The sequence below is a fragment of the Balaenoptera acutorostrata genome, chromosome 9, assembly GCF_949987535.1.
Source record: "Balaenoptera acutorostrata chromosome 9, mBalAcu1.1, whole genome shotgun sequence".
NCBI classification, from domain to species: Eukaryota; Metazoa; Chordata; class Mammalia; order Artiodactyla; family Balaenopteridae; genus Balaenoptera; species Balaenoptera acutorostrata.
In genome coordinates, this window is record NC_080072.1 from 39,213,555 (window position 1) to 39,228,857 (window position 15,303).

General features: G+C 38.6%; 1 protein-coding gene across 3 annotated transcripts in view; it reads left to right on the plus strand.

Annotated features, from left to right (window-relative positions):
* The window catches only part of TSG101 (tumor susceptibility 101), a 49,559-nt gene that overhangs the window by 8,064 nt on the left and 26,192 nt on the right, over positions 1-15,303 (plus strand). For 2 of the 3 annotated variants that reach the window (XM_057553473.1, XM_007174837.3), the window contains exons 3-6: positions 117-182; positions 3,893-4,056; positions 14,225-14,351; positions 14,450-14,476. In XM_057553473.1, the coding sequence (XP_057409456.1) occupies positions 117-182; positions 3,893-4,056; positions 14,225-14,351; positions 14,450-14,476 (384 nt within the window). The remainder of the gene's footprint in view (positions 1-116; positions 183-3,892; positions 4,057-14,224; positions 14,352-14,449; positions 14,477-15,303) is intronic. The other variant, XM_007174838.3, reaches the window with a different exon arrangement.

Here is a 15,303-nt window from a genome sequence, read left to right on the forward strand (position 1 = left end):
AGTCCCTTTCAAGGGTAATAATGTGTTTTAACTGTTGTTTCTGAAACATAAGAATAACTTATGTGGGAGTATCTGTGAAAATGCTTGTTGATTAACTCATTATTCTTACCTTTTAGTTTTTAATGATGGCAGTTCCAGGGAACTAATGAACCTCACTGGAACGATTCCTGTGCCTTATAGAGGTAAATGTCTTATGTGATTCATGTTTCCAGCATAGATGCATTTTAATTCACATTTAGTTGCCAAAGAATTGTAGGTATTTAAGCTTGCTTTCTTGTGACTTTCATGATAATATAGAAACTTCACCTCCTATTCTAATTGAACTTCATTTGGCAGCAGCACCTAATATTTTCAGCTTTTTTCCCCTACTTCCTTACCAAGATATATCAACAAATAAGTGCCTCAGTGCACTGGAAGAGTTTGTTTCATAGAATCTTAGAACTAGAAAGGGATCTTAGCTGCCTCCTAGTTCAGCTCCCACCCTACTCAAACTTATCTGACAATGGGAAGCTGTATGGTATAGTGACTAAGATAGAGGCTTTACAGTCAGGGCAGAGTAGGGTTTTAGTTCTCCCTCTGTAATCTATTAGTTTTGTGACAATGGGCATCTGTAACATTTGGATAATAGTACCTAACTCAAAGAAGAATTCATTTGTAATAATGTATGTAAAGGACTTAGCACAGGGGCTGGTATATCAAAAGTAGCTATTATTTATGGTTGTAATGCTGATGATGGATAATTACGTCTCTGTTAGTCAGCCACCCTCTGCTGGAATACTTACAATGATAATGGAGCATTCAGCTTCATGAGCAACTGTGGACAGCTCTGTTTGTTAGTTATTCCTTGTGACTAGCTAAGACCTGTGTCTCAGTAACCTACCCGTTGATTTTATATAGTACCTGCTGTGCGTGGGGGAAAAGGGCTAGGGATACAAAGGTGAATAAAGGATGTACCTTCTCTGGAAGAACATGCACAAATAGGGGAAACAGGGAATAAATAGATATTTACACTATTCTATACCTGTTATAGAATAATGAAATATAAAGGTGCTGTGAGATTATAGAGGAGAACAAGAACACGTGGGAAGGTCATCAAAGAAATGACGTTCAAATTTGGTATTAAAGGATGAGTGAACCATTCATAACAGAATGGACATCCCAGGCAGAGGGAAAAAACACTTGAGCATCAGCATTTTATAGAGCAAATACGAGTAAAATTCAGGATTACTGACTGCCTTTACCCCAGGAAGTAAGCTCTGGTGAGGGAAAAAGGTATGTGGGAGAGAGAAGGAGGCAGAAGACTATCGTAGACATAATTAAAGACATTTATTATTTTTTTCTTCCAGTTTTATTGAGATGTAATTGACATATAGCACTGTATAAGTTTAAGGTATACAGCGTAATGATTGACTTCATACATCAAGAAATGATTACCTCAGTAAGTTTAGTGAACATCTGTCATCTTATATAGATACAAAATTAGAGAAACAGAAAAAAATATTTTTCCCTTGTGATGAAAAATTCTTAAGTTTTCATCAAGTTGCGATGTTTACTCTCTTAACAACTTTCATATATAACATACAGCAGTGTTCATGACATTTATCATGTTGTACATTACATTCCCAGTACTTAGTTTTTTTTTTTATTTCTGGCTGCGTTGGGTCTTCGTTGCTGCTCGCGAGCTTTCTCTAGTTGCAGCGAGCAGGGCTACTCTTCGTTGCGGTGCGTGGGCTTCTCATTGCAGTGGTTTCTCTTGTAGCGGAGCACGGGCTCTAGGCGCGCAGGCTTCAGTAGTTGTGGCACCTGGACTCAGTAGTTGTGGCGCACGGGCTTAGTTGCTCCGTGGCATGTGGGATCTTCCCGGACCAGGGTACGAACCTGTGTCCCCTGCATTGGCAGGCAGATTCTCAATCACTGCGCCACCAGGGAAGTCCCCTTGCTTATTTTATAACTGGAAGTTTGTACCTTATGTCTACTGTCCTACAATTCTCCCTTCCCTCCAGCCCTCACCTCTGATAACCACAAATTTGATCTCTTTTTCTGTTTGTTTGTTTATCTGTGTGTGTTTGAAATATAATTGACCTATAACACTGTGTTAGTTTCTGTTACACAACATAGCAATTTGATATTTCTATACCTTTCAAAATGATCAACATGATAAGTCTAGTTACCATCTGTCACCATACAAAACATTACATAATTATTGACTGTATTCCCCACACTGTACATATCATACTGTGATTCATTTATTTTACAGCTGGAAGTTTGTACCTCTTAATCTCCCTCACCTATTTCTCTCCTCCCACCTTCTTCCCCTCTGGCAACCAGCTCTTCTTTTTATCTATGAGCCTGTTTCTGTTTAGTTTTGTTTGTTCATTTGTTTTGTTTTTTAGATTCCACATATAAGTGAAATCATACAGTATTTGTCTTTCTCTGTCTGACTTGTTTCACTTAACATAATACCCTCTAGGTCTATCCATGTTGTCACAAATGGCAAGATTTCATTCTTTTTTTTTTTTTTTTAAGATTTCATTCTTTTTTATGGCTCAGTAATATTCCATTATGTATATGTATACCACATCTTCTTTATCCATTCATCTATCAGTGGGTACTTAGGTTGCTTCCATATCTTGGCTATTGTAAATAATGTTGCGATGAACATAGGAGTGCATATATCTTTTCAAATTAGTGTTTTCATTTTCTTCAGATAAATAACCAGAAGTAGAATTGCTGGATCATATGGTAGTTCTATTTTTAATTTTTAAGTAATCTCCATACTGTTTTCCATAGTAGCTGTGCCAATTTATATTCCCACCAGCAGTGCACAAGGGTTCTCTTTTTCATACACACACACACACACACACACACACACGCATACGCATACATATATGTAAATTTTATTTAAACTAAACCTTTGTTCCTTCACCATTTTTTTTGTACGGCACAGTTCCTAAGCCTAAGTAATTCTGGAGAATCCATCATTTTCACAAAGCAAAGAATTCTAGATGGTGGAAATAAAGTTATGTTTTATGTATTAGGATATATTTTATTGGAGTCTTTTTTTTTTTCATTGTAGAAGTAGTTTTGGGTGAAAAATAAATCCGAAGTCCCATAACTGATTTCTTTAAGTGAATTTTATGTGTATATACTTTTATGAAGTAAAACTGTTTCTGAGTGGGGGAAATGTATCTGAATTATGTTAGGTGATTCAAATGTTTGCTTGGGACACTGGGCTTTAACCTTAGGAAGAAAAGTCTTTGATTTATGTTCAGTATATTAACTATCAGATCCTTTGAAACACTGTTCATTTTGACTATATATAGTCAAAGTTCTCAACTGAGAGAGATTCTATTACATAAAGCAAAAGAAAGGGGATGACATCATTGATTCTGAAACTACCACTGAAAATGCCATATTCATTGGTCAAGCTGTGGCCACCAGTCAGCATCTGTTTGACACTTGGATTAGGTCTTACAGTGTGACTTTTGGCAAGGGAATTTCAAGTCTAGCATATCACTTTCTGAAAGGACACCATTATCTATGGTCTTCCTTCTGTATCCTTTACTAGTGAACTTTATTAACTGAAGCGACAAGAGTCAAATAACAAAGAATGGCTTGAACCAAAAGATAATTTGTGAATAACGTTTTTACGGCAGTAAGTACACTTACTACACTGGCAGAGTAGTAATTAATTAGCTCCTTAATCCTGCTCATGTATTTTACAAACTGAAAATTTGAGAAACTGATGTTAAACAGAACTTTGAAACATAAAATATTTGTTGTGATTTTTTTAAAAAGTGTTGCTTAGTTGTAGCTCTTTCTTGCTTACCTACTAAGCCATTATTGAAAAATAATAAAAGTAGAGTAACTGAAGTTTCTCTTTCTTTCTCAGGTACTACATATAATATTCCAATATGCCTGTGGCTGCTGGACACATACCCATATAATCCCCCTATCTGTTTTGTTAAGCCTACTAGTTCAATGACTATTAAAACAGGAAAGCATGTGGATGCTAATGGGAAGATATATCTTCCTTATCTACATGAATGGAAACACGTAAGTATTAACAGAGTGTTCTGTGAATTCGTTGTATTTTATATATTTTGTTCACTAGCATTTATTTTCTGTTAACTCTCAAGGAGGATTAAAGGAGAATAAATTCACATAAGATCACTAATCACTGACCTGGGTAATTGAAAAAGGCTCTTTAAAAGAAACATATCTGGACTTCCCTGGTGGTGCAGTGGTTAAGAATGCTCCTGCCAATGCAGGGGACACGGGTACAAGCCCTGGTCCGGGAAGATCCCACATGCTGCAGACCAACCAAGTCCACATGCCACAACTACTGAGCCTGCACTCTAGAGCCCGTGAGCCACAACTACTGAGCCCACGTGCCACAACTACTGAAGCCCGTGCTCCTAGAGCCCGTGCTCCGCAACAAGAGAAGCCACTGCAATGAGAAGCCCATGCACCGCAACGAAGAGTAGCCCCTGCTTGCCACAACTAGAGAAAGCCCCCGTGCCACAACGAAGACCCAATGCAGCCAAAAATAAATAATAAATAAGTAAATGAATTTATAAGAATAAATAAATAAATAAATAAATGAAACATATCTTATATTTCTATAGAACTTGGTAGTTTATAGAATACGCATAGTCACTATTTTATTTGCTTGAGTTGAACCTTTAAGAATAGATAGAATTCACATATGGGAAATGCATTTAAAACATATTGGGGGGCTTCCCTGGTGGTGCAGTGGTTAAGAATCCACCTGCCAATGCAGGGGACATGGGTTCGAGCCCTGGTCCGGGAAGGCCCCACATGCTGTGGAGCAGCTAAGCCCGTGCACCACAACTACTGAGCCTGCACTCTAGAGCCCGTGAGCCACAACTACTGAAGCCTGTGTGCCTAGGGCCCCTGCTCCACAGCAAGAGAAGCCAGTGCAATGAGAAGTCCATGCACCGCAACAAAGAGTAGCCCCACTTGCTGCAACTAGAAAAAGCCCGCGCTCAGCAACGAAGACCCAACGCGGCCATAAATAAATAGATAGATAAATAAATTTATTTATTTATTTGAAAAAATACATATATTGGGTTGGCCAAAAGGTTCAGTTGTTTTTTTCCATAAGATGGCTTTAGTAGCACTTAGTTGTCTTTAACTTCATTCGAAACAATTTTGTTAGATTGTATGTGATAGCTGTCCTATCAACGTGCATTTAAAAACACATCAAAATTGGTGGATTTTTGTGTCGCCATTCATTTTAATATTGAAGATGGAAGAAAAACAACATTTTTGGCATATTATGCTTTATTATTTCATGAAAGGTAAAAATGCAACTGAAACGCACAAAAAGATTTGTGCAGTGTATGGAGAAGGTGCTGTGATGATCGGATGTGTCAAAAGTGGTTTGCGAAGTTTCATGCTGTAGATTTCTCTCTGGATGATGCTGCATGGTCGGGTAGACCAGTTGAAGTTGATAGCAATCAAATCAAGACGTTAATTGAGAACAGTCAACATTATACAACGTGGGAGATAGCTAACATACTCAAAATAGCCAAATCAAGCATTGAAAATCATTTGCACCAGCTTGGTTATGTGAATCGCTTTGATGTTTGGGTTCCACGTAAGTTAAGCAAAAAAAAACTTTCTTGACCATATCTCCGCATGCAATTCTCTACTTAAATGTAATGAAAACGTTCCGTTTTTAAAATAAATTGTGATGGTAGGTGAAAAGTGGATACTGTACAATAATGTGTAACGGAAGAAATCATGGGGCAAGCGAAATGAACCACCACCAACCACACCAAAGGCCGGTCTTCATCCAAAGAAGGTGATGTTGTGTATATGGTGGGATTGGAAGGGAATCCTCTATTATAAGCTCCTTCAGGAAAACCAAATGATTAATTCCAACAAGTACTGCTCCCAGTTAGACCAACTGAAAGCAGCACTTGACAAAAAGCATCCAGAATTAGTCAGCAGGAAACACATAATCTTCCATCAGGATAACGCAAGACCGCGTGTTTTTTTGAAGACCAGGCAAAAACTGTTACAGCTTGGCTGGGAAGTTCTGATTCATCCACCATATTTTTTTTTTTTAATTTTTATTTATTTATTTATTTATTTATTTATGGCTGTGTTGGGTCTTCGTTTCTGTGAGAGGGCTTTCCCTAGTTGCGGCGAGTGGGGGCCACTCTTCATCGCGGTGCGCGGGCATCTCATTATCGCAGCCTCTCTTGTTGCGGAGCACAGGCTCCAGACGCGCAGGCTCAGTAACTGTGGCTTACGGGCCCCGTTGCTCCGCGGCATGTGGGATCTTCCCAGACCAGGGCTCGAACCCGTGTCCCCCGCATTGGCAGGCAGACTCTCAACCACTGCGCCACCAGGGAAGCCCACATCCGCCATATTTACCAGACATTGCACCTTCAGATTTCCATTGATATCAGTCTTTACAAAATTCTCTTAATGGAAAAAATTTCAATTCCCTGGAAGACTGTAAAAGGCACCTGGAACAGTTCTTTGCTCAAAAAGATAAAAAGTTTTGGGAATATGGAATTATGAAGTTGCCTGAAAAATGGCAGAAGGTAGTGGAACAAAAGGATGAAAACGTTGTTCAATAAAGTTCTTGGTGAAAATGAAAAATGTGCCTTTTATTTTTACTTAAAAACAGAACACACTTTTTGGCCAACCCAATAGTATACTGGTGGCATATATTTGTGAAACTGTTCAAATCTATTACTCAAAGTGTTCCTATCAAGAAGTAATACTAGTAAGAAACTTCTGTTTCTGCCTCTGATGGTATAGCTCTGGCAGTTTCTATCCAAAAAAGTGCTAGAAAAGCCAAAGTACAAACAACATCTGTGGAAGGCTCTGGAGAACTGTTGAGGCAATTAGGACTTGAAGGGCCAAGATCCTTGCTGCAAAGAGATGAGTCAACATTCTGCCAGTTTTCCCTAAGAGTATTTACTGATTCTTGGTACAGAGTGAGAGGCTGAGAATCTGGGCAGAGGGCATTAGCTAGAGGCAAAGAAGACTGCACAGTTTCTAACACTCTCACAGGGCTGAAAAGACAACAGTTGCTGTTCTGTGTGCCAGGCAGCCAGTATCTTAGGAGCCAAGATTTGGGAGAAAAGGAAGCTACAAAGAAGCGAGCCAGATACTTTGAGTTTCCCCCTTAAGGGATATGCTGAATTCCTAAATTTCAAAGACAAGATGCTAAAAAGCTAAGCAGAAAGCCTCTGAAATTCATAGCCAAGTTCTCAGCAGTCTTAGGTTGAGGAGGCAGTATGAGTTTGGAACCACTCAAAAGGAGGAGGGGTATGAGTAAACATCCTAGGCTCTCAGTTGGCACCACTGGAGGAATACACCCCATGAGTGGGAACTCAGGCAGAATAAGCCCTATAAAACTCCACCCTTGAATCAGTTCAGTGCCTGATTATATTAAGGTGATTCTCACGGTATCTGCCGGCCATAGGATAGAGTGAACTGTTGCTGGAAGAAGATAATATATAGAGCCTTGTCTAATTTTTCACGAAGTGTCCGATGTACAATTTTAAATTATCAAGTACATCAAGAGACAGGACAAAGAGGGAAAAAAGACAGTAGAAACAGGATACCACCCCCCAGGTAACCCAGTTATCAGACACAGACTTGAAAATGATTGTGGTTAATATGTTCAATATGGAGAATTAATTGTAATATAATTATATTTAAAATGAACCAAATAGAAATCTTAGAACTGAAAAATAGAATAATAAAAATTAAAAACTCAATAGAGGGACTTCCCTGGTGGTGCAGTGGTTAAGAATCCGCCTGCCAATGCAGGGGACACGGGTTCGAGCCCTGGTCTGGGAAGATGCCACATGCCATGGAGCAACTAAGCCCGTGTGCCACAACTACTGAGCCTGCGCTCTAGAGCCTGCGAGCCACAACTACTGAGCCCACGTGCTGCAACTGCTGAAGCCCACGCACCTAGAACCCATGCTCTGCAACAAGAGAAGCCACTGCAATGAAAAGCCCGCACACCACAACGAAGAGTAGCCCCCACTCTCTGCAACTAGAGAAAGCCCGCGCACAGCAACGAAGACCCAATGCAGCCAAAATAAAATAAATTTAAAAAACAAAACAAAAAAACTCAATAGATGGGTTTAATAGCAGATTAGACTCAGCAGAATAGAGAATTAATGAACTGGTTTATAAATATGTTATATTTTTAATGCTGTTGACGTAGGAATAAACCTTACAAAAGATGTACAAATCCATTATGGAGAAAATTCCAGATTTTATTGAAAGATATTAAAGAAGACTTAAGTCAAAAAAAGAGAACCTTATTCATGGATTGGAAGACTCAGTATTATAAATATGTTGGTTCTTTACAAATTGATCTATTTCTTAACAGAAGTGTTTGTTTCTTTGCATATTTGTTGATTTTGTGAACTTGATAAGCTGAATCCAAAGTTTATATGGAAATGCAAAAGATTAAGAATAGCCAAGAAGAATAAGGTGGAAGGGACTTGCCCTAGAGGTATCAAAATGCATTTTAAATAACTAGTAATTAAGATGGTATGGAATTGTCAGAGAAATATTCAAATGGATAGATGGAACATAATAAATAACCCAGAAAAAAGATCCACTATACAGACATACCTTGGAGATATTGCGGACTCAATTCCAGACTACTGCAGTAAAGCAAAATGTTGCAATAAAATGAGTCACACAAGTTGCATGGTTTCCCAATGCATGTAAAAGTTATGTTTACACTATACTGTAGTCTATTAAATGTGCAATAGCGTTATGTCTAAAAAAACGGTATTTATACCTTAATTAAAAATATTGTATCTTATAATAAAGCATAATAGAATATGAAAAAGAATATATATATGTATAACTGAATCACTTTTCTGTACAGCAGAAATTAACATTGTAAATCAACTATACTTCAAGAAAATAAATTAAAAAGAAATACTTTATTGTTAAAAAATGTTAACCATCATCTGACAACGCAGGGTTGCCACAGACCTTCAATTTGTAAAAACTGCAGTATCTGCAGAGGACAATAAAGCTAAGCACAGTAAGAAAAGGTATGCCTATACATAAACACTTGACGTATAACAGTGGTATTATAGTAGGTAAGTGGGGATAAGATTAACTTCAGTCATGGAGTTAGGACAGTTAGATTCCTATTTGTATAATATACAAAAATCAATTTCAGGTAGATTGTGCAAGGCAAAAAAATAAGACTTTTAAAACATAATATAGGAGACTGCCTTTCATGATCTTGTAATAGGTGAGGGTTTTTTTTAACAAGATGGAAAACTTTTACTATAAAGGAAAAGACTACTAAATTTTACCTTGAGCTTATGCAGATTAAGAACTTCTGTTCATGAAAGACACATTAAAAAGTGTGAAAAGACTAACCACAAACTGAAAGAATATACTTGTAGTACTTAACACCCACAGGGTAACGTCCAGAACATAAAAATAACTTTTGGGAATCATTAAAAGAAAGAAGCCCAATAGAAAAATAGATGAAACTGTTGAACAAGTACTTCACAAAAGAGAAATCCTAATGGCCAGTAAACATATGAAAAGATGTTTAATCCTGCTAGTAGTGAGGGAAATATAAATTAAGACCATAACGAGATACCATTACATGCACATTAAATTTGCACTACCAGTTGACAACGCTAAGGGTTAGAGAGGATGTGGAGCAAAGGGAACTCTTAGACACTGCTGATGGGAGCAAAATTGACACAACTACTCTGGAAATTAGTTTGGCATTACCTAGTACAGTTGTAAGTGCCCATGCCCTATGTCCTAGCAGTTCCACTCCTTGGTATGTACACTAGAGCAGGGTTTCTCAACCTCAGTGCTACTGGCGTTGTGGGTTGGATAATTCTTTATTGTGGGAGAGCTGTTCTGTTCATTATAGGATGTAGGATCCCTGGCCTTTATCCACAAGATGCCAGTAGCATGACACAGTTGTGACAACTGAAAATGTCTCTAGACATTTCTAAATATCCACTGGGAGACAAAAATAGCACCCCCAGTTGATAACTACTGCACAAGAGTAACCCTTGTGGGCTTCCCTGGTGGCGCAGTGGTTGGGAATCCGCCTGCCAATGCAGGGGACACGGGTTTGAGCCCTGGTCCAGCAAGATCCCACATGCCATGGAGCAACTAAGCCCATGCGCCACAGCTGCTGAGTCTGTGTTGGAGAGCCCGTGAGCCACAACTACTGAAGCCCGCACGTCTAGGGCCTGTGCTCCGCAACAAGAGAAGCCACTGCAATGAGAAGCCTGCGCACCACAACGAAGAGTAGCCCCCGCTCGCTGCAACTAGAGAAAGGCCGCGCGCTGCAACTAGAGAAAGGCCGCACGCAGCATGCAACTAAAGAAAGGCCGCGCGCAGCAGCCAAGAAAAAAAGAGTAACCCTTGCACATACATACTAGGAAACAGAGCAAGAATGTTCATGGCAGCATAAATAACCAAAGACTGGATACAAGCCGTATGACTGTTAACAACAGGAGAGTGAATAAAGAAGTTGTGTATTCATTCAGTGGAACACCATACAGCAATTAAAATGAATTTATAACTATACTCTTTAACAGGAATGTATCTTACAAACATTGTTGATATAAGTCTCAATAGAATCCACAGTTTGATTTAATTCATATGAAGTTCAGAAACAGAAAAAATTAAACATACTGTTTAGAAAATTGTTTATAAGGTAGTTTAAAGAAAAGAATGATTATCTGCTAAGTCAGAGAAGTGGGTAACTCTATAGAATAGAGGGGGATGCAGTCAGGAACTTGTAAGTTGCTGGCAATCTTCTATTTCTTAACTTGGATGATAGCTACACAAATTCTTTATTGTTACTCTTTAAAGTTACATATGTTTTATACATTTCTGTATGTATGATATATTCCACAAATCTAACAAAAAAGACATAATGGTAGCTAACTTTGGTATGGTATTCAAGGTTATATCATGGAAGGTCCTGATTTTTAGCTAAGGACTTCGTCCTGTAATAGGCAGTTGGGAGTCATTTTAGATTTCTGAACAAAAGTAAGGCATTAAATGCAATGATTATTTGGTATAATGTCTGAAGTGTACTAGATAAATACATTAATTAGTTTTCTGACTGAAAATCACTAGCTGCTCTAAAACAAAACCCCAGATACTAGAGACAACACTGGAAATTTCTTGCTCACATAATAGTCCACTGGGAGTCTTCCTCACTGGCAGGCAGCTTTCCCTCACTTGAGTTTCAGGGACCAGGCGCTTTCCAGTTTGTTGTGCCACCATCTCCCAGGGCTTCAGAGTCCTCCGCATCAAGGAAGACAAGCAAAGAGAGATTGGTGGCCCTCCTTCTTGTGCACCTTGGCTTAAAAGTTAAATCTCTTCTGCTTATGGTCCGTTGGTAAAAACTAGTTGCAAGAAGGACTGGAAAATGTAGTTTCTGCCTAAGCAACTGATTCTCAGCAGCAACTGAGAATGGTATAATGGGAGGGGAGCGTGAACTTTTATAGAAAATTCTCTCAATCATAATCAGTAAGTAAAGCTAGAAGCCGCACAGAAGGCTGTTGCAGTAATCTAGCATGGCACAGAACGTGAACTAGGGCTGCTCTCATTTATCTTGATCTTACTAATTCAATTGCTTATTAATCCTAATCCTGAACATGTATCATATACTGCTTAGAATGTAAAATCTGTCCTTTTTATTGCTTGCTGGAAAAGCTAACAAAAAGGGATAGAGAAGAAAGCAATTTTGCTCTAAGTTTTCAGGGTTTTCAGTAGGAAAACAATTTTATAAAGATACTATATGTTTCAGTTGACCCTTAGGTGTTTGAGCTAAAATAAACTAATATTCTTGCTACATTTTTTTGTATCCTGTATCATTCTGAATTAGTCATTTGTCATTCTGAAATATTCATGACCTGTTGCTTTATAATAGGCCTGGAAGTAGGTATTAACAATTTTCCTTCCTTCAAAGACTTTAATGTGAAAGGAATGGTATGGTAAAGAATTAAAATAAAATTTGTCTTGACAAAACTATGGTTATAAGACTGTATAAATGGAGTACTGATTCATACTACAAACGTGGATTAACCTTTGAAAATATTATGCTAGGTGAAAAAAGGCAGACACGTATTGTATGATTCCATTTACGTGAAATGTCCAGAATAGGCAAATCCAATGACAAAATAGATTTGTGGTTGCCAGGAGCTGAGGGGAGGGGGAAATTGGAAGTGATCACTAATAGGGACAGATTTCTTTTGAGGATGATAACAATATTCTGGAATTAGACAGTGGTGATGGAGAAAAACCACTGAACTATACACTTTTTTTTTTTAAATTTATTTATTCTTGGCTGCATTGGGTCTTTGTTGCTGCACGTGGGCTTTCTCTAGCTGTGGCGAGTGGGGGCTACTCTTTGTGGTGTGCGGGCTTCTCGTCGTGGTGGCTTCTCTTGTTGCGGCACATGGGCTCTAGGGTGCGTGGGCTTCCACACTTGTGGCGCGTGGGCTCAGCAGTTGTGGCACTCAGGCTCTAGAGCGCAGGCTCAGTAGTTGTGGCGCACGGGCTTAGTTGCTCCGTCACATGTGGGATCTTCCCGGACCAGGGATCGAACCCATGTCCCCTGCATTGGCAGGCGGATTCTTAACCACTGCACCACCAGGGAAGTCCTGAACTATACACCTTTAGATGGTAAATTTTATGGTATGTGAATTATATCTCAATTTTTAAAGTGCCTGATTTTAAAATCATTTTATGATTTAGTTAGGGAGTTTTGTTGGACTAAATAATTAACAAGATATTAAATTGTGTGATTCTCAATAGCAACCCCACACACACCAGCCATAATCTCCAGCCTACACTCCTTGGTGCTACACAGATACTGTACATGTTTACTCCCTGTCTCAGCATGTAAGTTTACAGACAAACATAAGAAGGGTATTGGAATAGTGAGAATCAGCGAGTTTTCATAAGAAGCTTTCTGAAATGTTATCTGTTGTCACTGTCCATATGTTGGGACAGAATGGAACAAAATTGGTGCTTTGGAAAGTTGAAAGCTGCTGGTAAACTCTTCTATCAGGAGAAGGGAAGTTATGAAGATGATTAGCTGATCAAGATAATTGAGTAATCCTTCAGAACCTGATGAACTAATGAATGAAGTATGTGAGGTGAGATATACACAAAATATAATGGGTGAAAACAGAACCATCAGATAAGTCAGTTTGAACAACTTTGCCTAGCATAGTTTGTCTTAAATTAGTGATCAATAGATACTTGAGAAAAAAGTTTAGCAGCCTTTATGGGATATAGGCACTCTCTTTGTAACTATGGTATTGGAAGGAAAGATCCTTTAATAATTTATATCTTGTACAACAATCTAGTGATTTCTTTTTTTTTTTTTTAAAGGATTTTCTTATTTATTTATTTATTTTTGGCTGTGTTGGGTCTTCGGTTCGTGCGAGGGCTTTCTCCAGTTGCGGCAAGCGGGGGCCACTCTTCATCGCGGTGCGGGGACCGCTCTTCATCGCGGTGCGCGGGCCTTTCTCTATCGCGGCCCCTCCCGTCGCGGGGCACAGGCTCCAGACGCGCAGGCTCAGCAATTGTGGCTCACGGGCCCAGCTGCTCCGCGGCATGTGGGATCTTCCCAGACCAGGGCTCGAACCCGTGTCCCCTGCATTAGCAGGCAGATTCTCAACCACTGCGCCACCAGGGAAGCCCAATCTAGTGATTTCTAAAATGGAGTCTACCTATAATTTCAGAGTGCATATACTATCTTTAATAAAAATTAATCTAGGAACACGTGTTTCCAAGGTAACATTGTTATCTTTTAAAGGCCTTAAATAATATTTGTGACTACTGCTTACATCTATCCCTGAGTTCGTACCAGAATCCTTAATTTGTCCACTGGAAATATAATAAATTTTGGTTAGCTGTATGGAGTCAAGTGAAGAACAATACCATCTGAATTTTGCAGTATACTGCTTTGGCTAGTGCTGTTTTCATATACATGAAGTAGCAGCCTTGGTACACATAAATAATAAGTAGAAATCACCTAGCTGTATTAAATTAATTAAATGGAATTTTCATGTTTGGGGTCCTACAAAGGAAATTGTCGAGCTAAGTTGAAAACAGATAAGAAATGGCCAGACTTTTACTTATTGCCAAAAAGTAAATCTGTAAATGACTTAAATTTGTTTTCTGTTTTTAGCCACAGTCAGACTTGTTGGGGCTTATTCAAGTTATGATTGTGGTGTTTGGAGAAGAACCTCCAGTCTTTTCTCGTCCTACTATTTCAGCATCCTATCCACCATACCAGGCAACAGGGCCACCAAATAGTAAGTAGAACTGAGATTTGATTTTTAAACTCATATAAACAAAAGAAAACAAAATCTTGTAAATAAATTTTTTTTGATGACTTCACTTTGCTTTTTAGCTTATCAAGTTAGTGGATTTTTTGGAGGTATTCTGAGGCCCCACATCTGCATGTACAGATTCCCAACAAAGACTGGCATTTGGGCTTTCGTTTGTGGGTAGAAATCTAACTATGGGTGTGCTAGATTCCAAAATGGAAGAGAAAGAATGCTGGAATAGAGCTGGAATTTTTTTTTAATTATGCATGCCATGGAATAGCTTTATTCGATCCGTTTGGAAGCAGATACGACTTGAAAGGCAATCTGACCTTTTCTTTGCAACTCCAGGATCAGTGCTGTAGATAAGAATCAATTATAAAGTAAACTATATCATTCACATTCAGCTATTCTGGGTGTACACCATGGACATCTAGCTCTCAGCTTTCTTCTCTTGAGTACAACCAATTCATGATTTTACTTTGAGTGGAGAGGGTGGGGGCATGGAGTCAATATCAATTCTCCCCTAACTGGTGTACATTATCTCTATTATTTCTGGGATTTTCAAAAATAATTCTTACTGATACTTTAAAATCACCCTGGATAATTGAGAGTTGGTTGTACTTACTTGTTTTGACTTTACTAAACCTGTTCATTGTGTTTTGAGCTGCGATTTTTTTTAAACAAATTTTGTTTAAGATAATTAACCAGACTTAATTTATCTTGTAAGTTAGATTATGTGAGCTTTCATTTTCCTTCCTCTGAAAATTATCCTCTTCCTTTTTAATCCATTCTGCCTTGAGGAGCATCTTGACTAACAAGCTGAATGAGAATCTAACAGAACTTTCTGAATCCATTTCCTTTTCCTTCCCTGCTTTCCCAGAATAAGCTTGGTTGTAGCATTTTGTTGCTCTTTTAATAAAGATTCTAGGGATTCTTT